Source organism: Coregonus lavaretus (assembly GCF_964263955.1).
Source record: "Coregonus lavaretus genome assembly, chromosome: 3".
In the NCBI taxonomy this organism is placed as follows: domain Eukaryota; kingdom Metazoa; phylum Chordata; class Actinopteri; order Salmoniformes; family Salmonidae; genus Coregonus; species Coregonus lavaretus.
The window spans coordinates 17,331,719-17,355,960 of NC_139990.1; the positions used below are offsets into that span (position 1 = coordinate 17,331,719).

The following is a 24,242-nucleotide window of genomic DNA, read 5'->3' on the forward strand; positions in this document are numbered from 1 at the left end:
CGTAGCTCCTCTCTACGGCGCGCCTCCACCGTCTCACTCCATGGCCGGCGATCCATCCCGGCCAGGATTTCCTCCCAGGTCCAGGACCCCTGCCCGTCCAAGATCTGCTCCCACGTCCAGGCTGCCTGCTCCTGGACACGCTGCTTGGTCTTGGTATGGTGGGTTTTTCTGTCACGATCGAGGTAAGGAACAGACCAAGGCGCAGCGTGATGAACAAACATACTTGACTTTATTACCGTCAGTGATAATAAGCACACTAAACAAAACAAGAAACGACTCGTGACGTCCACGGTGACAATGACCGAACACGGAACAAAAACCCACAAACACCAAGGGAAAACAGACAGTATAAATATGTCTCCCAATCAGAGACAACCAGCCAACAGCTGACACTCGTTGCCTCTGATTGGGAGTCACTCAGGCAAACATAGAATACACAACCTAGAACACCCAACATAGAAACAGAACACATAGAATGAACACACCCTGGCTCAACATATAGAGTCCCAGAGCCAGGGTGTGACAATTAGCAGGTAAAACAACCACATAATATCACGATCATTGCAGGTAAACCTTGAAAAAAGAGACGTTATCTGCAAAATCCTTAGTCAGACTGAACTGTTAAGTTACTGTCTGTGTTCCAGACATTCCTCTGTTTTCCCCCTCAAAGGCAGCCCACTCATCTGCCTGTCTTGAAACACTCTACTCTTGTCTGTCTATAATTACCACACACACACACCTCAAGCACTGTATGAAAAGTTAAACTTCACTTAACACTACATCCCGGAAACTACTATTTTTCTTGTCATTGAAATTATTAATGTCTCTGTGTCATCTGAAATATTACCCCATAAATCACACAAATGATTTAAAGAGACAACTTCTCAAATGTGTTTTATTTCCTGTCTGGTTTCACTGTCTTGCAGGGAGAGATGGGCCCTGCTGGAATGCCTGGGGATATGGTAAGTCCCTAAACATAATATGCAGTATATTTTAATGTCATGTACTGTATACTCCACTAGAATGGATGCCAAGTGCCAACCTGATACAACAACACAGAGTGATAATAAAAACACATATTTAAAATTTGATGTAGATTGCTGTTTGTTAGTCCTGTATAAAAGTGCTTTAAACCACACCTTTATTTTGGCAGGTTCAAAGAGAGGGCTTGAAAGGAGAGGCTGTGAGTACATGGATATAGTAATTTTATCTTCATATGTTTCTGTTCAGTATTTTTTGCATGGGTCTGTATCTTTAACACTATTACCAAGTCTCCATCTGTAGTCATAGAACAGTGTGTCAAGTAAGGTCATGAAGATTTGTACACTAGAAAGTACAGAGGTAGAGTTACTACACAGTAATGGCTACAGTAACATGGACAGTATAGCGTTCCTATGATGTACAGTATATTGTTACTAAGTGACAACTGTGTCTCCTGGACTCTGACTCTGTTATTTCTTTCTGTCTGTTCTGTGTTCCAGGGACCGCCAGGACCTCGTGGCCCTCCAGGACCTGACGGCCCCCCAGGACCTCCTGTAAGGAACCATCATTTATTACTTCCTATGTAGACCCCACCTTCATCTTTGACCAAATTACATGTCTCTGTAGAGATACCAGATAAATGCAAAAAAGCCCACTAGCTCTGTAGTTTTACCAGTCAGAGCTGAAGTAGAAAAATGACAAGTGCTTTTTCCCCCAGGGTGCAACCGGTCAACTTGGTTTACCTGGCGAACCTGGAGAGTTTGGCCAAAGGGTAAGAGTCTAACATTTGTTATAGGATTTACAGTACATGCCTTTCGTTACAGTTATACTGTAGGCCTGAATCTGACCTCACTGGTACTTTAGTCATAAGAGGTTTACTAGTGACACAAACAGTAGGTTTCTTCCCATACTCTCAAAACCACATAGTTCACCTTTTCTGTATGGCACTCAAAGGTTTATTTTTTCTCTCGGTATCAAAGCACTGTAGTCATAGTGACTGGATGTTGACGGTACACAGTAATCTGTATTACAGCAGTACAAAGCTGTTGGACTGCTGTTGGATTCCTCCCTCTGTTTTCTACAGGGACAGTTTAGGAAGTCAACTGTCTCACGGAAACAGGGATGAGCTGTTGGACTGCTGTTGGATTCCTCCCTCTGTTTTCTACAGGGACAGTTTACGAAGTCAACTGTCTCATGGAAACAGGGATGGTGCAAATGATTTATGAACCATAACATTTATACAGTTATATTCTATTCTAGGCAAGCAAATCCCTATGATAACATTACACCGTCATTTTCTGTATTGCCATTGTCGATGTGGTCTTTTTTGCACATATCTCTGGATGTATCTAATGGATTCATGAGTAGCTTAACATCTGGCTACTCTCTTGCCTCCTGTTGTGGTGGAACCCCCTACAGTGCATTCGGAAAGTATTCAGACCCCTTAACTTTTTCCACTTTTTGTTACGTTACAACCTTATTCTAAAATGGATTACATCGTTTTTTCCCCTCATCAATCTATACACAATACATCATAATGACAAAGCAAAAACAGGTTTTTGGAAATGTTTGCAAATTTATTTAAAACCCCCCCCCGGAAATATCACATTTACATAAGTATTCAGACCCTTTACTCAGTACTTTGTTGAAGCACCTTGGGCAGCAATTACAGCCTCGAGTCTTCTTGTGTATGATGCTACAAGCTTGGCACAACTGTATTTGGAGAGTTTCTCCCATTCTTCTCTGCAGATCTTCTCAAGCTCTGTCAGGTTGGATGGGGAGCGTCACTGCACAGCTATTTTCAGGTCTCTCCAGAGATGTTCGATCGGGTTCAAGTCCAGGCTCTGGTTGGGCCACTCAAGGACATTCAGAGACTTGTGCCGAAGCCACTCCTGCATTGTCTTGGCTGTGTGCTTAGGGTCGTTGTCCTGTTGGAAGATGAAACTTCACCCCAGTCTGAGGTCCTGAGCGTTCTGGAGCAGGTTTTCATCAAGGAGCTCTCTGTACTTTGCTCCGTTCATCATTCCCTCGATCCTGACTAGTTTCCCAGTCCCTGCCGCTGAAAAAGATCCCCACACCATGATGTTGCCACCACCATGCTTCACCGTAGGGATGGTGCCAGGTTTCCTTTAGATGTGACGCTTGGCATTCAGGCCAAAGAATTCAATCTTGGTTTCATCAGACCAGAGAATCTTGTTTCTCATGGTCTGAGAGAATTTAGGTGCCTTTTGGCAAACTCCAAGAGGGCTGTCATGTGCCTTTTACTGAGAAGTGGCTTCTGTCTGGCCACTCTACCATAAAGGCCTGATTGGTGGAGTGCTGCAGAGATGGTTGTCCTTCTGGAAGGTTCTCCCATCTCCATAGAGGATCTCTGGAGCTCTGTCAGAGTGACCATCGGGTTCTTGGTCACCTCTCTGACCAAGGCCCTTCTTCCCCCGATTGTTCAGTTTGGCCAGGCGGCCAGCTCTAGGAAGAGTCTTGGTGATTCCAAACTTCTTCCATTTAAGAATGATGGAGGCCACTGTGTTCTTGGGGACCTTCAATGCTGCAGACATTTTTTGGTACCTTTCCTTAGATCTCTGCCTTGACACGATCCTGTCTTGGAGCTCTACGGACAATTCCTTCGACCTCGTGGCTTGGTTTTTGCTCTGACATGCACTGTCAACTATGGGACCTTATATAGACAGGTGTGTGCCTTTCCAAATCATGTCCAATCAATTGAATTTACCACAGGTGGACTCCAATCAAGTTGTAGAAACATCTTAAGGATGATCAATGGAAACAGGATGCACCTGAGCTCAATTTCGAGTCTCATAGCAAAGGGTTAGAATACTTATGTAAATAAGGTATTTCTGTTTTTGTTTTATTTATACATTTGCAAAAATAATGTATAAACCGCTTCAGACCTGTCAACAGCCCTACCCCAGGAACCCTACAAAACACTACAGCAGGCTGTAAAGGAGACAGGAAGCAGTGACTACCCAGCAAGCTGGGAACAATCCCAGGACATTAGCTAACATTCCTATTAAGTTCTAGTTAGGGTTTTATCTAACGCTATGATGATAACATCCCCCCAAAACATTTAAATAATGTTTTTCCAGAAAATGTGTTGAATGAAATATTCTTGGAATGTTCTCCTTTTTTTTTGTCAACGCTCTTATCCAGAGTGACTTACAGTTAGTGAGTGCATACATTATATTATTATTGTTTTTTGTTGTTTTCATACTGGCCCCCCGTGGGAATCGAACCCACAACCCTGGCGTTGCAAACGCCATGCTCTACATCCCCTCCCCTACCCTGGGCCAATTGTGCACCGCCCCATGGGTCTCCCGCTCGGCTACGACAGAGCCTGGATTCAAACCAGGATCTCTAGTGGCACAGCTAGCACTGCAATGCAGTGCCTTAGACCACTGCACCACTCGGGAGACATGTTGTTATGCACAACATCTGTAACAACCACCACAGAATATCCCCCTAAGGTTCTTATTAAGGTTTCCAGGTAATGTAATAACAAAATGTGTTCTGGGAATGTTCTTCCAACATCAGGCGAATGGACAGTTTTTGTGTTATTAGAACTTTTAGGGCAACCTAATTAATGTTCTGGGAAAGTTCACAGAACCAATTTTGGTTTGCTGGGTAATCTGACCGAGCCAGACCTCCTGGAGGGAGCAGTACGATGTTACATCAGCTGGAGTTTAGATGGCACACAGTTGATGGAATTAGATGTTTTCTAACTATGACAACAGGAGCTCTATCTGTCACTGTATTGTGTTGAGGAATACCCTCACCATAGGGCTCTGATGGTAATAGAAAATTACATGACAGGTTTCTCACTTGGAAGTGGTGACGACACTGTATTTGGTATGGAGAAGGCATCACCCTACCTCCGTAGTATAGTTTTTTGTTGTTGTCATTTAGCAGATCCAGAGCGACTTACAGAAGCACTAAGGATTACATGTCTTGCTCAAGGACACATAAACAGATTTTCACCTAGTAGGCTCAGGGAGTAGAACCAGTAACCTTTCAGTTATTAGCCCAACGCTCTTAACCGCTAGGTTACCTACCTGCTTTGTCTTTCTTGTATCTGCTACCTCTACTGTAGCTCTAAGTCTAGCCTGTTCACTGTGGGGTATTCAGAGTGGATACCCTGACCTAGTCTACTCTGTTCTGTTCTGGGCAACACAACAGTTAGTTACAGTTCATCTATTTTCCCTTTTACCTTTTTGGCTGTTCTGTTGTGACTTGAAGCACTTACAGTGAGGGAAAAAAGTATTTGATCCCCTGCTGATTTTGTACGTTTGCCCACTGACAAAGAAATGATCAGTCTATACTTTTAATGGTAGGTTTATTTGAACAGTGAGAGACAGAATAACAACAAAGCCAGATTTCTGGCTCCCAGGTGTCTTTTATACAGGTAACGAGCTGAGATTAGGAGCTCCTAATCTCAGTTTGTTACCTGTATAAAAGACACCTGTCCACAGAAGCAATCAATCAATCAGATTCCAAACTCTCCACCATGTCCAAGACCAAAGAGCTCTCCAAGGATGTCAGGGACAAGAATGTAGACCTACACAAGGCTGGAATGGGCTACAAGACCATCGCCAAGCAGCTTGGTGAGAAGGTGACAACAGTTGGTGCGATTATTCGCAAATGGAAGAAACACAAAAGAACTGTCAATCTCCCTTGGCCTGGGGCTCCATGCAAGATCTCACCTTGTGGAGTTGCAATGATCATGAGAACGGTGAGGAATCAGCCCAGAACTACACGGGAGGATCTTGTCAATGATCTCAAGGCAGCTGGGACCATAGTCACCAAGAAAACAATTGGTAACACACTACGCCGTGAAGGACTGAAATCCTGCAGCGCCCACAAGATCCCCCTGCTCAAGAAAGCACATATACATGCCCGTCTGAAGTTTGCCAATGAACATCTGAATGATTCAGAGGAGAACTGGGTGAAAGTGTTGTGGTCAGATGAGACCAAAATCGAGCTCTTTGGCATCAACTCAACTCGCCGTGTTTGGAGGAGGAGGAATGCTGCCTATGACCCCAAGAACACCATTCCCACTGTCAAACATGGAGGTGGAAACACTATGCTTTGGGGGTGTTTTTCTGCTAAGGGGACAGGACAACTTCACCGCATCAAAGGGACGATGGACGGGGCCATGTTCCGTCAAATCTTGGGTGAGAACCTCCTTCCCTCAGCCAGGGCATTGAAAATGTGTCGTGGATGGGTATTCCAGCATGACAATGACCCAAAACACACGGCCAAGGCAACAAAGGAGTGGCTCAAAAAGAAGCACATTAAGGTCCTGGAGTGGCCTAGCCAGTCTGCAGACCTTAATCCCATAGCTAATCTGTTGAGGGAGCTGAAGGTTCGAGTTGCCAAATGTCAGCCTTGAAACCTTAATGACTTGGAGAAGATCTGCAAAGAGGAGTGGAACAAAATCCCTCCTGAGATGTGTGCAAACCTGGTGGCCAACTACAAGGAACATCTGACCTCTGTGATTGCCAACCAGTGTTTTGCCACCAAGTACTAAGTCATGTTTTGCAGAGGGGTCAAATACTTATTTCCCTCATTAAAATGCAAATCAATTTATAACATTTTTGACATGTTTTTTTCTGGATTTTAGTTGTTGTTATTCTGTCTCTCACTGTTCAAATAAACCTACCATTAAAATTATAGACTGATCATGTCTTTGTCAGTGGGCAAACAAAATCAGCAGGGGATCAAATACTTTTTTCCCTCACTGTAACTGTACCTTAGTGTGTTGTTACTATTGCTGAGAACTCCACTGTGGTGGGATGGGGGCTGGTCTGAGTGTATGTGTGTATATTGAGGATGTGAAGTCACTGAGGGATTTCTGCTGTGATAATGGTGCTGTCATGGCCGACAGGGCCGACAGTGCCAGTTACATGGTTGATCAGCCGTGTAGTGGACCTCTCCTGGCTCCTCACACGCACCACAGTCCACACCGCAGCCATTATCAGTCAACTGTTTCCCTGATGAGCCTCAAAGAATTCTCCACCCGCCCATCCTTTACATATACAGTATCAGTCGCAACAGTAGGGCCATCTCAGGTGAAACATGACGCAGTACCTTAAACAATCCTGCAGAGGGCATTATATCAGTGCAGAGAATCAGAGAGAATAGAATTCAAGTACAGGAGTTGCCAGAGCAGCAGAGGTTTTAAAGGGTTGATTTTTACCAAGAGAATAAACATGTTTTCCGGCACAGGTTTATTTTCTCCCAACGTGACATGTTTTGATGTATGATGGTTGATTTTGCGTCTTCCTTTTTCAGGGCAAGAAAGGTGAAAGTGGATTACCTGGTGTTGACGGGCTACCCGGACCACTTGTAAGACTACTATTTTTAAGATTACTATTTTATTTCTATGTGCTATACATTGCAGGCACTCTTTATTGTGTTCTACTATAGTATCAGATCATTTACAGATATATTCCATGACGAAAAAATCTGTTGGAACATGAAAGCTATGTGTAACAGACAGTATGATTGATTCTCTGCGTCATAAGATCTATTTTTGACACCATGAATGGAGTATGTGTCAGTTATCATCACATCTCTTAAACCTGGCTCTGGCTCATTCAATGACATTTCCTTCTGGATGTTAACTATTCACCATGGACCACATACCTGACGCTATTTCTCTCTCAGCACTAGCTTCACTAAACACCTCCACTGGAGGGAAAATACTTAATTCTCCACATTACATAAATTAATTAATATTCAATATCACTCTTAAAAGCAATAATTAGTTCCTTAGGGTCTGGAATTCCTCTTGACCATGTGACCACCCTACCAGCAGTGGTGGAAAAAGTACCCAATTGTCATACTTCAGTAAAAGTAAAGATACCTTAATAGAAAATGACTCAAGTAAAAGTGAAAGTCCCCCGGTAAAATATTACTTGAGTAAAAGTCTAAAAGTATTTGGTTTTAAATATACTTAAGTATCAAAAATAAATGTAATTGCTAAACTATAGTTAATTATCAAAAGTAAAAGTATAAATAATTTCAAATTCCTTATATTAAGCAAACCAGACGGCAACATTTTTATATTTTTATTGTTTACGGATAGCCAGAGGCACACTAACACAGACATCATTTACAAATAAAGTATTTGTGTTTAGTGAGCGCCAGATCAGAGGCAGTAGGGATGACCAGGGATGTTCTCTTGATAAGTGTGTGAATTGGAAAATGTTCCTGTCCTGCTAAGCATTCAAAATGTAACAAGTACTTTTGGGTGTCAGGGAAATGTATGGAGTAAAAATACATTATTTTCCTTAGAGAAGTAAAAGTAGTCAAAAACATAAATAGTAAAGTACAGATACCCCCCCAAAATGTCTTAAGTAGTACTTCTAAGTATTTTTACATTTACATTTTAGTCATTTAGCAGACACTCTTATCCAGAGCGACTTACAGTTTAGTGAGTGTATACATTTTCATACTGGCCCTCCGTGGGAAACGAACCCACAACCCTGACATTGCAAGCGCCATGCTCTACCAACTGAGCTACAGGGGACTACTTAGTTACTTTACACCACTGCCTACCAGGAATAACTCATTGCCCTACTCATGATATTTCCACGACTTGGAGCTGACTGAATATCAGGCCAACCTAGAATACGATATTGTACATTACAATACTCTGCCATCTAGTGGCTGATCCTGGTACTGTATGTCTTGCCGGTTGGACTGAGGTTGATGACAGTCTTTATTGATGATGCTGTGTCTCTTTATAGGGTCCCCAAGGGCCTCCTGGAGGGCAAGGAAACCCTGGACAAACTGGACCTCCTGTGAGTTCTGTGCATCAACAATCCATTGAAGGCTGTACAGCAGTATACTGTCAGCAGTCATCCCAAAAGCTCATCCAAAGCAAATGGAACCCACATAGAGGAAATTGAAAAAAAAAAAAAATATATATATATATATATATATATATTGTCCCTTTTCTTTGCTCAGGGTCTACCTGGCGAGATTGGATTTTCAGGGAAACCAGGAGAGCCAGGCAAAGCTGTAAGTTTACTGAATTTTTTTCAACATTTACATGTTACATGTTTGACATGTTATAATATGATTCACTAATGTAACATTGAGTTGTCGAAGTACTCATGTCCCAGACTTAACCCAATATTTATTGTTGGAAGGGTTTACCTGGAAACGATGGGCTGGATGGAGTTCCAGGAAATGACGGAGCCAAGGTCAGTGTAGTAGTAGTAGTAGTAGTAGTAGTGATTAATGTTTCATAACCAACTGAATGTTTCAGGTTTTAATCCTCACTAACAGAAAGGAAACATCTAATAAAATGTAGCATTCCAAAGGCATAGAGGATGTTATTCTTACTGACATGGTTAGGTTCTCAAAATGTTGTCACATGGTAATGCCATGACCAACCTTCTTTCACAACCTGTTTGCAATGTTGTGACAACATTATGTGTTAGATAGGATAATATCTGATTCAATACCATAAATGTACCAAGCTGTGTTCTTCATTCATCTCCATAGGGGCCTAGAGGAGAGTCTGGATTGGATGGCTTCCCTGGTAAACCTGGTCCTAAGGTACAGTGATACTACTCTTTGTCTGCGTCCACAATGGCACCCCTTTTCCTATATAGGGCACTCCATAGAGCTCTGGTCAGAAGTAGTGAACTACATAGGAATTACAGTAGGGTGCCATTTCAGATGCAACCTCTGTCTGGACACCCAGGCCATATCAATGGCACTTCATAAAAGTGATGCAGCAGACTAAAGTTTATACAGTGAGGGAAAAAAGTATTTGAATACCTGCTGATTTTGTACATTTGCCCACTGACAAAGAAACGATCAGTCTATAATTTTAATGGTAGGTTTATTTGAACAGTGAGAGACAGAATAACAACAAAAAAATCCAGAAAGACGCATGTCAGAAATGTTAGAAATTGATTTGCATTTTAATGAGGGAAATAAGTATTTGACCCCCTCTCAATCAGAAAGATTTCTGGCTCCCAGGTGTCTTTTATACAGGTAACGAGCTGAGATTAGGAGCACACTCTTAAAGGGAGTGCTCCTAATCTCGGCTTGTTACCTGTATAAAATACACCTGTCCACAGAAGCAATCAATCAATCAGATTCCAAACTCTCCACCATGGCCAAGACCAAAGAGCTCTCCAAGGATGTCAGGGACAAGATTGTAGACCTACACAAGGCTGGAATGGGCTACAAGACCATCGCCAAGCAGCTTGGTGAGAAGGTGACAACAGTTGGTGCGATTATTGCAAATGGAAGAAACACAAAAGAACTGTCAATCTCCTTCGGCCTGGGGCTCCATGCAAGATCTCACCTCGTGGAGTTGCAATGATCATGAGAACGGTGAGGAATCAGCCCAGAACCACACGGGAGGATCTTGTCAATGATCTCAAGGCAGCTGGGACCATAGTCACCATGAAAACAATTGGTAACACACTACGCCGTGAAGGACTGAAATCCTGCAGCGCCCGCAAGGTCCCCCTGCTCAAGAAAGCACATATACAGGGCCGTCTGAAGTTTGCCAATGAACATCTGAATGATTCAGAGGAGAACTGGGTGAAAGTGTTGTGGTCAGATGAGACCAAAATGGAGCTCTTTGGCATCAACTCAACTCGCCATGTTTGGAGGAGGAGGAATGCTGCCTATGGCCCCAAGAACACCATCCCCACCGTCAAACATGGAGGTGGAAACATTATGCTTTGGGGGTGTTTTTCAGCTAAGGGGACAGGACAACTTCACCACATCAAAGGGGCGATGGAGGGCCGTGTACCGTCAAATCTTGGGTGAGAACGTCCTTCCCTCAGCCAGGGCATTGAAAATGGGTCGTGGATGGGTATTCCAGCATGACATTGACCCAAATCACACGGCCAAGGCAACAAAGGAGTGGCTCAAGAAGAAGCACATTAAGGTCCTGGAGTGGCCTAGCCAGTTTCCAGACCTTAATCCCATAGAAAATCTGTGGAGGGAGCTGAAGGTTCGAGTTGCCAAACATCAGGCTCGAAACCTTAATGACTTGGAGAAGATCTGCAAAGAGGAATGGAACAAAATCCCTCCTGAGATGTGTGCAAACCTGGTGGCCAACTATAAGAAACGTCTGACCTCTGTGATTGCCAACAAGGGTTTTGCCACCAAGTACTAAGTCATGTTTTGCAGAGGGGTCAAATACTTATTTCCCTCATTAAAATGCAAATCAATTTATAACATTTTTGACATGCGTTTTTTTTGTTTTTTTTGTTTGTTATTCTGTCTCTCACTGTTCAAATAAACCTACCATTAAAATTATAGACTGATTTTGTTGATCATGTCTTTGTCAGTGGGCAAACGTACAAAATCAGCAGGGTATCAAATACTTTTTTCCCTCACTGTATGGAGCCTATAAACGTGACTTTTAAAGTATCCCTTTCACCTGCGCTGGAAGGATCATTAAATAGGAGATGGAGTAGTAAAACCAAATTAATGGCATTATGTTTCAATTCAGGGAGTTGGATAGAAACCTTCTGAGATATACCCGTGCTTTTATAGACATAACCATTTCTTATTGCGCATGGCTCCTTACAGCACCCCATTTGAATGCAAATGAATGCAAGGTAGTTCATAGAAAGTGTTACAGAAATGTCAAGTGTGGTCTGAGGAATCTTATGGTCTCATGATGACTGAATGCTGCTATAGGGTGAAGAAGGACCACCTGGACCAAGAGGACCTGGAGGAGAGGGGGTGAGTTAATAATACCTGGCTATGACCTTAAATCATTATACTCAACTCAAAGTTCCTCATCTCACATGCTCTTCATCTTTCTGTCTGTGTGTGTGTGTTTGTGTGTGTGTGTCTGTTTCAGGGACAAGTTGGTTTAACTGGACAACCAGGTGTTGTTGGACCAAAAGGAGAGAAAGGAGGACAGGTGAGTTTGTTCTCATAAGCATCATTAAAGCTATACTCTTGAATTTGTGCTTCAGCCCAACGACAGCTTGCATCTAAATCTCATTGTGTACTATGCTCCTGTTTGTGTCTTGTGTTTTATTTTTTAGGGTGACAGAGGACAAGATGGCTCTCTCGGGCCAAAGGGTGACAAAGGTGACAAGGTAAGATGGAGATATGAGACATTGATTTACAAAGATTCATGTAAACAGCTAGATACTGTATGTCACAACATCCTTTAAACGCCCTACGATCTCTTACCTTTACTGTTACTAGACAGTCAGTAACAATGAACAAGATTCTTGTTATTGTGTGATTGGATAAGCATGCTTATTAGCATAAAAGCTTCGTTAGCTGCATGAAAGATGTTTGCTGCTTGTGTCAGAGAGTGTGTTAGTCACAGAGACTTCCTCTTCACTTTGTCTCACCAACGACCACCAGGGGACTAGTTTGTTGTAATGAGCTAATTAACTTTCTCACACTGTGTGTGTGTGTGTGTGTGTGTGTGTGTCGCATCAGGGTGACACGGGACCAAAGGGAACTCCAGGAATACCAGGAAACGTGAGTAAAGTAAACAGATGTTGAATGGAGCAAATGACCATATTAACCACAGGAGGTTGGTGGCACCTTAATTGGGGAGGACGGGCTTCTGGTAATGGCTGGAGCGCTCCGGCCATTATTATGAGCTGTCTTCCCCTCAGCAGCCTCCACTGATATTAACACATTGTAATATACCTCAGGGAATGACAAGATGTATTGTAGTAAATTCGAACTTTGAAGATTGACATGTCTGTGAGCCGAATAATATTTTTGTCATGCATATATGAAGTACATTTTTTTAAATGATCCATGTACAACTAAGCAAACAAAAAACTTCCTGGAAAAATGCATTGCAATTTGAGGATGCTTATTGGCTAACTGGTCTCTCTGTGTTATGTTTTTCTCTCAGGTGGCCAATGTTATTCCTGAGCCTGGTGAGCCTGTAAGTACTGTAGAAACCAACAAGATCTCACTTATGTTTAGACATTAATTCCAGTTTGGGATAGGGTTAAAACAGAAAAAAATAAGTGCCTAGCACTGGGATTGAACCACAATCCTCGGAGCCGGAGCATGTGGTTTAAGGCTGTGAGCCTACTTGATATACAGTGGGGGAAAAAAGTATTTAGTCAGCCACCAATTGTGCAAGTTCTCCCACTTAAAAAGATGAGAGAGGCCTGTTATTTTCATCATAGGTACACGTCAACTATCACAGACAAAATGAGATTTTTTTTTCCAGAAAATCACATTGTAGGATTTTTTATGAATTTATTTGCAAATTATGGTGGAAAATAAGTATTTGGTCAATAACAAAAGTTTCTCAATACTTTGTTATATACCCTTTGTTGGCAATGACTCAGGTCAAACGTTTTCTGTAAGTCTTCACAAGGTTCTCACACACTGTTGCTGGTATTTTGGCCCATTCCTCCATGCAGATCTCCTCTAGAGCGGTGATGTTTTGGGGCTGTCGCTGGGCAACACAGACTTTCAACTCCCTCCAAAGATTTTCTATGGGGCTGAGATCTGGAGACTGGCTAGGCCACTCCAGGACCTTGAAATGCTTCTTACGAAGCCACTCCTTCGTTGCCCGGGCGGTGTGTTTGGGATCATTGTCATGCTGAAAGACCCAGCCACGTTTCATCTTCAATGCCCTTGCTGATGGAAGGAGGTTTTCACTCAAAATCTCACGATACATGGCCCCATTCATTCTTTCCTTTACACGGATCAGTCGTCCTGGTCCCTTTGCAGAAAAACAGCCCCAAAGCATGATGTTTCCACCCCCATGCTTCACAGTAGGTATGGTGTTCTTTGGATGCAACTCAGCATTCTTTGTCCTCCAAACACAACGAGTTGAGTTTTTACCAAAAAGTTCTATTTTGGTTTCATCTGACCATATGACATTCTCCCAATCCTCTTCTGGATCATCCAAATGCACTCTAGCAAACTTCAGACGGGCCTGGACATGTACTGGCTTAAGCAGGGGGACACGTCTTGCACTGCAGGATTTGAGTCCCTGGCGGCGTAGTGTGTTACTGATGGTAGGCTTTGTTACTTTTGTCCCAGCTCTCTGCAGGTCATTCACTAGGTCCCCCCATGTGGTTCTGGGATTTTTGCTCACCGTTCTTGTGATCATTTTGACCCCACGGGGTGAGATCTTGCATGGAGCCCCAGATCGAGGGAGATTATCAGTGGTCTTGTATGTCTTCCATTTCTTAATAATTGCTCCCACAGTTGATTTCTTCAAACCAAGCTGCTTACCTATTGCAGATTCAGTCTTCCCAGCCTGGTGCAGGTCTACAATTTTGTTTCTGGTGTCCTTTGACAGCTCTTTGGTCTTGGCCATAGTGGAGTTTGGAGTGTGACTGTTTGAGGTTGTGGACAGGTGTCTTTTATACTGATAACAAGTTCAAACAGGTGCCATTAATACAGGTAACGAGTGGAGGACAGAGGAGCCTCTTAAAGAAGAAGTTACAGGTCTGTGAGAGCCAGAAATCTTGCTTGTTTGTAGGTGACCAAATACTTATTTTCCACCATAATTTGCAAAGAAATTCATTAAAAATCCTACAATGTGATTTTCTGGATTTTTTTCCTTCAATTTGTCTATCATAGTTGACGTGTACCTATGATGAAAATTACAGGCCTCTCTCATCTTTTTACGTGGGAGAACTTGCACAATTGGTGGCTGACTAAATACTTTTTTCCCCCACTGTAATAGGCTCTCACATAGCCCTTAGTGAATGGTATTGAAGGCATTTCCCAACATCCTGGGGACCTGGATAAACATTGAATACTGAAGTCGATCTGGTGTGACCTGGCTGGTAGAAACTGCTCTGTGTTAGAAATGTTCTCCAGGCCTAATGCATGTCTAGGAATATTTTATGTTGATAAAAAAAAAAGTGTTTTTCCAGTCCTTGAAACTGTACACAACACGTATTATTACACAGCAATATTTCACAACTTGGACATGCATTTATCCTTTTTCTTTCTCCCTAGGGAACACCTGGAGAGAGAGGAGAAAAGGGAGAGCAGGGGAATCCAGGAGAGAATGTGAGTTATTCAGAATTAAAGGAGCCTTCTACCAAAGGAATAACATTAGGTTGCATTTTTATAGGAGTAAAAAATACATATTTTCATTAGGAATGTAGTGAAGTGAAAGTTGTACGACTTAAGTAGTACTTCAAAGTATTTTTATTTAAGTACTTTACACCACCGCTGCAGTTAGTGCTTTATGCTTGTACGCTAAAATAGTAACAGTGCTCTATCAATAGGATGGGCACTGTTCACTTTGAAAGGACTCATATGGCATTGCAAAAGAGCAAAATACGGTATAATTTGTTTGATGTTGAACATCATTCTGGGGATGTTACTAACCTGCGTGTTGTCTGAAGGGTCGACGAGGACTGCCTGGTGAACAAGGCTTTGCGGGACTGCCCGGACCACAGGTAAGGAGTTCAGTCAATCAATCAATCAATCAATCAATCAAATGTTATTTATAATTGGACACACCTATTCACAACCCATGTAGAGACAATAACATAAGTAGGGCCCTATAAAATCGGTTGCATTTTTTTGTTGCCTAATACCGTTTTGTACAGTGCTTAAAGAACGACTGCTTTTAAAAAGCAATGGATCTCTTTGAAAATGGCCTATGTGGCATCAATATAAGTCAGAAAATGTTACTCTAGTGTCAAAATTGACTACAAGATGTAAATAGGATAATTTTGGTCATAAAGTCAGTCTCGTCTAAAACGGAGTTTGGAACATCCACGCGTCACAAAGGTTAAATTAAGGTATGTCCATTTGCCCACTAACATGGGGTGAACAGCTGCAGTGATTGTTCTCTAACCAATAGCATAGACAGTGCGACAGACCTGCTAGACAGCTCTGACTGTTTACATAAGACAACATGTCGCCATTTTTTTACTTGAGAAATACTGCACCAAACACCTTAGTTAGATGTAAAATTGCACAACTAAAATATCCTTGGCAAAAACGTCAAAATTGATTAATTCTGGGGATTTTGAGGAAGTGAAATAGGCTTCCGCATCTACAGTGTCTCATAGGGGACATCATTAACCAAATCAGGAAACACACCTCCAAGACTGAAATCTAGTTTTTCTAATGATCAACAGAAAAACACACATGCCAATAGTCGTGTTCAGTCGCTCTTTAAACCACATCAGGAGACCATTTTTTAGGTCTGGGAAAAAATCTAAGACATTTTGATTTTGGAGCATATCCTAGTTACCCTTTAATTCATTTGCGCACCTAGCAAGAGGCTATTGTTTAGCTGTGTTTTTGTAGCGCACATCTGATGGTAGAGTTTGCAAAACAAATACCCTGAATTGATGCAAATAATCATGATATAATTTTGCCAGGTAAGCACAGCCTACTTTGTAGTTAACATTTAATTGAGAAGAAGGTTTCCTTGGCATCATCTCTAATGGCTACACAAAGTGGTAGACGCGAAAGTTGCAGGAAATATGAATCACTGATGCATTCTGTTTATGTCTAATGATAAACTTAGACAAATTAATACATTTTCAATAAATGTAGTTGATTCCCTATAAGCTCAATCATTTTTTGGGATATTGTTGAATTCCGTTTTAATGCACCGCGGATTGTATAGGGCCTTACATAAGGTGTCATCCATTGGAAAATAGAAGCCAAACCTCGACATAATTTGTCATATTATACTGAATGATTTCCACTTACTTCATAGCCTTAAATGACTGGCAAGTTTGTTTGTTATCCCCTTCAATTCAGGGACCTAAAGGTGACATTGGCCCTAAAGGAGAGACTGGGAGACAAGGAGAGCCTGTAAGTTCTGGGTCCTTACTGCGATATATTTGCTCTCAATTACATGTCTGATAATACTATTACATATAGACAGTTGTGAATGAAGTCTTGTTTCTATTCCAGGGTCCTCCAGGATTGCAGGGTACACAGGGCGTCCGTGGACTGCCTGGCAATGTGGTAGGTTAATTTTGTGGAAATGACAACCCCAAAATATTTTCAACATATGGAATTTGTGTGTTGGTGTTCGAGAATGTCCCTAATGCTTTAAACTAACCTTTAACCTAATGTGTGCCCTGAACATACTTCTCTCTCTGTCTATTACACAGGGCATCCCTGGAACCATTGGACCACCTGGAATAGCTGGACAGAGAGGAGAGCGGGTCAGTAACCGTATCACTGCTTTGCTATATGGATCAAAACGTGATCTCAAATGTGTTGTTCTAGGGACATCATATTGTAACCTGTAACTCGTGTGTTCTAGGGACATCATATTGTAACCCGTAACTCGTGTGTTCTAGGGACATCATATTGTAACCTGTAACCTGTGTGTTCTAGGGACATCATATTGTAACCCATAACTCGTGTGTTCTAGGGACATCATATTGTAACCCGTGTGTTCTAGGGACATCATATTGTAACCTGTAACCCGTGTGTTCTAGGGACATCATATTGTAACCCGTAACTCGTGTGTTCTAGGGACATCATATTGTAACCCGTAACCCGTGTGTTCTAGGGACATCATATTGTAACCTGTAACTCGTGTGTTCTAGGGACATCATATTGTAACCCGTAACTCGTGTGTTCTAGGGACATCATATTGTAACCTGTAACCTGTGTGTTCTAGGGACATCATATTGTAAGCCGTAACTCGTGTGTTCTAGGGACATCATATTGTAACCCGTAACTCGTGTGTTCTAGGGACATCATATTGTAACCTGTAACCTGTGTGTTCTAGGGACATCATATTGTAACCTGTAACTCGTGTGTTCTAGGGACATCATATTGTAAGCCGTAACTCGTGTGTTCTAGGGACATCATATTGTAACCCGTAACTCGTGTGTTCTAGGGACATCATATTGTAACCTGTAACCTGTGTGTTCTAGGGACATCATATTGTAACCCGTAACTCGTGTGTTCTAGGGACATCATATTGTAACCTGTAACTCGTGTGTTCTAGGGACATCATATTGTAACCCGTAACTCGTGTGTTCTAGGGACATCATATTGTAAGCCGTAACTTGTGTGTTCTAGGGACCTTCTATTGTAACTCGTGCTGAATGAATGACTACTCTATGCTATGCAACACTATGCTATGCTCATCTCCCTGTGTGTGGTGTGTTCCAGGGAGAGTTGGGGAAGGAGGGTCGTGGTGGCCCCCCAGGCCCTCCTGGAGATGCAGGCATACAAGGACCCCCTGGCCTACCAGGGAAGGGCAAAGACGGACAGAACGTAAGACACAGAAACATCACTCTTCATAAGACATTCAAACCTCGTTTTTACGTTCAAACCTTGAGTTTCTCCTGTCTGTGTGACCACTATAACCAAGGTCGAGAGTTTTGCCTGGTCTTGTGGCATAGTCAGGAAAAACTCCTGACTACAGAGTTAACACATATCTAACTTGTTATCCAGACTCTAAGAAATATGAACCAGAGTTTGTTGGCACTTATCCAATCAGGCTCTGGGGTTTCAAATTAAAAGCCCTTCACATCCTGTACGGGTGTTGGCTGCACATGTCCATAAATCAACATGCATTTAAATACAACCATATTACAATATGACTGGTTAGTGGGGTACAACCCACATTATACAGTTATGCCAGCGATTTGACCTGGAACCTGTTTACTCATTTTCTACACCACAGACATATGGTGATAGTGCTGAGAAAGCAAACAAACAGAGCATACGCAGTTTCTGCTTTATCACATGAAACTAATGAAGGAACCCAGCAGGACGGTGTACAGGTGCTGTGTGTGTGTGGTTCATAACAGTTCCATCTTACTACTGTCAGCTGCTGGCCTATAACATATAACCCTCATGCATACACCAGTACAGTACACTATTTGCACAAATATGTAGTGATTGTTCTCCACTATATTAAATTGGTTTCTGTTACCCTAGTCCAGAGAGCTGTAGGACCATTTTATTTTATTCTATAAGACTTTAAATGCCACGTTTTTTTATTTGACCAGCCAGTGGGCTGATAATAGTGTTATGTGTGATATTATATTACAGGGTGATCCTGGACAGCAGGGAATTGAAGGACCGCCCGGCCAGAAGGTAATGTCATTGGGGGTGGAGGGGTAGAGAGAAACATTAATGCCTTGAAGCTAGGGTGATTCTATCTGTTGACAAAAAGGTTTTATTTTTCTCTAACTTAGGAAGAAAACAATCCATTCTGGTTGGACAAAAGCAATTTTCTGTGACCACAATACTGTGACTGACACACTGATTTAACAACAACTTTTTTGGGAGCAGGAGATTGGTTGGGGGGGGAGAGACTGGCGAGAGTAATTGATTGAGGATAGTGCAAGGTAGAGGCCATGCATGGACATTCTGTTGATTCCATCTTTGTAGTTGTTAAACATCCTCCATGGTCACCTTTACAACCGCCACAATGAATTCTAAAACTTCTGATTGGATTCTCTGTTAGAAATAAACACAAATGTGATGTATCTTGCCTGAGCAGCCAAGACCTGCAAAGATCAACAACCACTCTGCTCAGCACAGCAGAACTATCTGAGCCAAACATTACGATAGTACAGTCGTGGTCAAAGGTTTTGAGAATGACACAAATATAAATTTTCACAAAGTCTGCTGCCTCAGTTTTTATGACGCCAATTTGCATATACTCCAGAATGGTATGAAGAGTGATCTGATGAATTGCAATTAATTGCAAAGTCCCTCTCTGCCATGAAAATGAACTTAATCCCCCAAAAACTTTTCCACTGCATTTCAGCCCTGCCACAAAAGGACCAGCTGACAATCATGTCAGTGATTCTCTCGTTAACACAGGTGAGAGTGTTGACGAGGACAAGGCTGGAGATCACTCTGTCATGCTGATTGAGTTAGAATAACAGACTGGAAGCTTTAAAAGGAGGGTGGTGCTTGATATCATTGTTCTTCCTCTGTTAACCATGGTTACCTGCAAGGAAACACGTGCCGTCATCATTGCTTTGCATAAAAAGGGCTTCACAGGCAAGGATATTGCTGCTAGTAAGATTGCACCTAAATCAACCATTTATCAGATCATCAAGAACTTCAAGGAGAGAGGTTCAATTGTTATGAAGAAGGCGTCAGGGTGCCCAAGAAAGTCCAGCAAGCGCCAGGACCGTCTCCTAAAGTTGATTCAGCTGCGGGATCGGGGCACCACCAGTGCAGAGCTTGCTCAGGAATGGCAGCAGGCAGGTGTGAGTGCATCTGCACGCACAGTGAGGCGAAGACTTTTGGAGGAAGGCCTGGTGTCAAGAAGGGCAGCGAGGAAACTACTTCTCTCCAGGAAAAACATCAGGGACAGACTGATATTCTGCAAAAGGTACAGGGATTGGACTGCTGAAGCCTGGGGTAAAGTCATTTTCTCTGATGAATCCCCTTTCCGATTGTTTGGGGCATCCGGAAAAAAGCTTGTCCGGAGAAGACAAGGTGAGCGCTACGGTCAGTCCTGTGTCATGTCAACAGTAAAGCATCCTGAGACCATTCATGTGTGGGGTTGCTTCTCAGCCAAGGGAGTGGGCTCACTCACAATTTTGCCTAAGAACACAGCCATGAATAAATAATGGTACCAGCATGATGGAGCACCTTGCATGATGGAGCACCTTGCCATAAGGCAAAAGTGATAACTAAATGGCTCGGGGAACAAAACATTGAAATTTGGCCAGGAAACTCCCCAGACCTTAATCCCATTGAGAACTTGTGGTCGATCCTCAAGAGGCGGGTAGACAAACAAAAACCCACAAATTCTGACAAACTCCAAGCATTGATTATGCAAGAATGGGCTGCCATCAGTCAGGATGTGGCCCAGAAGTTAATTGACAGCATGCCAAGGCAGATTGCAGAGGTCTTGAAAAAGAAGGGTCAACACTTATGGAATGCTTGTAATTATAATTCAGTATACCATAGTAACATCTGACAAAAATATTTAAAACACTGAAGCAGCAAACTTTGTGAAGACCAATACTTGTGTCATTCTCAACTTTTGACCATGACTGTACAGTAATGTCATCAGAGAGTATTGGCTATTGCATTAATAGGACACAGTGTCCCCTGGTTGGATGGTTACCAAGGTTCTGTTGATGTCTCATTGGATGGTAACCAAGGTTCGGTCTGTGTGTTCCAGGGCCAACCCGGATCCAAGGGACTTCAGGGGGTTCCAGGGGACAGGGGTCCTCCAGGAGAAGGCAAAGATGGACCCCCGGTATAGACAACCACGCCATACACACAACCACACACACACACACACACATTCAATCTTGCAGCATATCTTGAACATGTCTGAGAACATTTTCTTTTACAGGGACCTTCAGGGCCCAATGGTGCAGTTGGACCGCCGGTAAAAACATTTTTGTCATAATTATGCTCAGCCTTAGAGTGACCAAGTCAATGTGAAAACGTAAACTGGGTAACGTTCAAATAAAAGTTTAACTGACTGCTGTTTGTTTCCTGATTCAGGGCTTGAGAGGTCTGCCAGGCGTCGCTGGTATACGGGGACCTGCAGGACACAATGGTTTACCAGGAAGACCAGGAGAGAAGGGATCCCCAGGAGAGCCAGTAAGTTGACCAGTACAGTAAATTGCCTTGTAAACGTCCCAACAACACTGCAAACAGAGACCAAATACTGTACCTTCACTATACTGTACCTTCTTTGTCACTGCACTGACATGATGGCACACCTATGGGGATGTATTCAAACTCATGATGTGATAAACAATGTGAAGTTTATAAGTCCAATCAACCTTTGTTTAATAATGGACCAAACTAATATACGCCATCTCTTTCAGGGAGCAGCAGCAGACTTATCGGATTTGAATCTGAAGGTAAGGAGGAGAGCGCCATTACCATAGTACTGTTTCCTCCATCTTGTTAAAGCATACAGTATATTCTGAGACAGACAGATTATTTCATCACTCAGTGTTTCTCTTTGTCCTTCAGGACGTGTGTTCAGACTGCCCAGCCGGACCCCCAGGACAGCCTGGTCTGCCAGGGACACCAGGGGACAAGGGACAAGCTGGATCCCCAGGGAAGAACGGACAGGACGGGTACCAAGTAAGGACAAAGTCAGAGCACCATGCTATTCCATCTGTTGTATGATAAATGTATCTCTTACTGGGAGATGCACATCCTGAATCATTAATAGGATTAATATGATCTTCTCCATACCATTTCTTCATCTCTAAACACTACAAAGAGAACTTCATAGAAGTAGCATGCCTCAGACTGTAGCCCAGGAGAAGAGCGAGGATTCTCCTGTATCCATCACACTGTTTGACTGAAGTAGCGGGAAGCTATCAGGCTGGCTCTCTCAGCATCGTTAGGCTTCCTGTCCTCTGGGGGGTACAGTGAATGATCAGGACCTGGAGACAGGGCTGCTGATGGTCTTTTTAGAGAGCCAGAGATGGGGAGAGAGAGGGAGAAAGACAGACCAGAAAGAGAGATGTAGAGAGAAAGCCTTTAGTTAGCCAGAAACTGATTGTTTCTCTGTCGTTATCATTACAGGGCCAGGCAGGCCCGACCGGACCCACTGGACCCCCAGGAGCTAACGGAGAAAAAGCAAGTCCTCCTCAACCACACCCGCACACTTTTACCTTCCGTAGAACATGAATTATTGAGTTGAAGACCTGAAAACATCCAGTGGTTTGTGTCTGTTATGTCACCTGCCATACAACACAGTGGCCAGAGGTGATATGCATTATTTATTTACTGTTTGTCCTACAGGGTGTGAAAGGTGATAGAGGACCCCAAGGAGGACCTGGAGACAAAGGTGAAATAGGCCACACCGGACCCCCTGGCCACCCCGGTGCTGCTGGTATCATGGGTAATCCTGTGAGTACCTGCCTGTTGGTACTACCAGTATCTACCATAGGCCATCATCTTTGCTGTTTAGTAGCCTAGTTTCATATCCCTGTGTGCTGTATCGCCAACTCCTATGGTTATTGCAGTAGGATGAATGTTCTTTCTGACTCTTCCCTCTTCGTCTCTCTGTAGGGTAACGACGGTCAACCCGGCCCCATCGGTCCCCCAGGAGCCCCTGGAGAAAAAGTCAGGATGTTGTCAATGTGTTTTATTTCCAGACAGCATATTACACTACATGTCATCAGTTTTATATCGGGCTCATCCCACTGGCTGGCCATATAGGTCAACTGGGCTGAGTGTTGTTGTGGCAGAGGTCATTAATCATCCTAGTGTTGTTGTTGATTTATCATGGTTGAATCTGTGGAACTATCTTGTGTTTGTTTTCATCCTGCAGGGCAAGGAGGGGATGAAGGGAATCCAGGGTCCACCAGGTCTACCAGGCTTAATGGTGAGAAACTGTGTTGATAAAGTTTTGTGAAAGAATATAAATTACCTGCTAAAGACTTAGTATTCATAGAGGTTGTTGTGGTATTGTTATTATCTCAAGCTATCCATGATAACATAAGTGTAACTTATGGAGTGGACTGTAAATAAACATTTCGAAAATCAAGGCTAAATGCTAAAAGGCTGAAAGCTGAATGTTCCGCAGGGTCAAATGGGTAAAATTGGCAAAGATGGCCGCCAAGGAGAACAAGGAGAATCTGTGAGTACACATGATATGGCCTGATTATATTCCCAGGATATCCTGTATGTCCTGTATATCCTATTGGGACTTCATTTCCAGGGATACATTATGTACATAATCAGTCATAATGGTCCCTGGTTATACAGTGCATTCGGAAAGTATTCAGACCCCTTGCCTTTTTCCAAATTTTGTTACGTTACAGCCTTATTCTAAAATGGATTAAATTGTTTATTACTTCCTCATCAATCTACACACAATACCCCATAATGACAAAGCAAAAACTGTTTTTTAGAAATGTTTGCAAATGTGTGTGTGTATATATATATATATATATATATATATATATATATATATATATATATATATATATATATATATATATATATATATATATATATATATATATATATATATATATATATATATATATATATATATATATATATATATATATATATATATATATAACAAAGAAATATCACATTTACAAAAGTATTCAGACCTTTTACTCAGTACTTTGTTGAAGCATCTTTGGCAGCGATTACAGCCTCGAGTCTTCTTGGGTATGACGCTACAAGCTTGTGCCGAAGCCACTCCTGCGTTGTCTTGGCTGTGTGCTTAGGGTCGTTGTCCTGTTGGAAGGTGAACCTTCGCCCCAGTCTGAGGTCCTGAGTGCTCTGGAGCAGGTTTTCATCAAGGATCTATCTGTACTTTGCTCCGTTCATCTTTCCCT

At 42.5% G+C, this 24,242-nt stretch overlaps 1 protein-coding gene across 1 annotated transcript in view; it reads left to right on the forward strand.

Annotated features, from left to right (window-relative positions):
• Positions 1-24,242, forward strand: part of LOC311122740 (uncharacterized protein) — a gene marked incomplete at both ends in the record, with an annotated part of 67,558 nt that overhangs the window by 38,123 nt on the left and 5,193 nt on the right. The window contains 31 exons of the mRNA XM_084158097.1: positions 927-962; positions 1,154-1,183; positions 1,482-1,535; positions 1,700-1,753; positions 7,285-7,338; positions 8,745-8,798; positions 8,965-9,018; positions 9,150-9,203; positions 9,508-9,561; positions 11,677-11,721; positions 11,843-11,905; positions 12,033-12,086; positions 12,442-12,483; positions 12,872-12,904; positions 14,953-15,006; positions 15,348-15,401; positions 16,726-16,779; positions 16,882-16,935; positions 17,085-17,138; positions 18,103-18,207; positions 18,991-19,035; positions 21,092-21,169; positions 21,269-21,304; positions 21,424-21,522; positions 21,753-21,788; positions 21,904-22,017; positions 22,468-22,521; positions 22,687-22,794; positions 22,957-23,010; positions 23,219-23,272; positions 23,474-23,527. Of these exons, the coding sequence (XP_084014223.1) occupies positions 927-962; positions 1,154-1,183; positions 1,482-1,535; positions 1,700-1,753; positions 7,285-7,338; positions 8,745-8,798; positions 8,965-9,018; positions 9,150-9,203; positions 9,508-9,561; positions 11,677-11,721; positions 11,843-11,905; positions 12,033-12,086; positions 12,442-12,483; positions 12,872-12,904; positions 14,953-15,006; positions 15,348-15,401; positions 16,726-16,779; positions 16,882-16,935; positions 17,085-17,138; positions 18,103-18,207; positions 18,991-19,035; positions 21,092-21,169; positions 21,269-21,304; positions 21,424-21,522; positions 21,753-21,788; positions 21,904-22,017; positions 22,468-22,521; positions 22,687-22,794; positions 22,957-23,010; positions 23,219-23,272; positions 23,474-23,527 (1,788 nt within the window). The remainder of the gene's footprint in view (positions 1-926; positions 963-1,153; positions 1,184-1,481; positions 1,536-1,699; positions 1,754-7,284; positions 7,339-8,744; positions 8,799-8,964; positions 9,019-9,149; positions 9,204-9,507; positions 9,562-11,676; positions 11,722-11,842; positions 11,906-12,032; positions 12,087-12,441; positions 12,484-12,871; positions 12,905-14,952; positions 15,007-15,347; positions 15,402-16,725; positions 16,780-16,881; positions 16,936-17,084; positions 17,139-18,102; positions 18,208-18,990; positions 19,036-21,091; positions 21,170-21,268; positions 21,305-21,423; positions 21,523-21,752; positions 21,789-21,903; positions 22,018-22,467; positions 22,522-22,686; positions 22,795-22,956; positions 23,011-23,218; positions 23,273-23,473; positions 23,528-24,242) is intronic.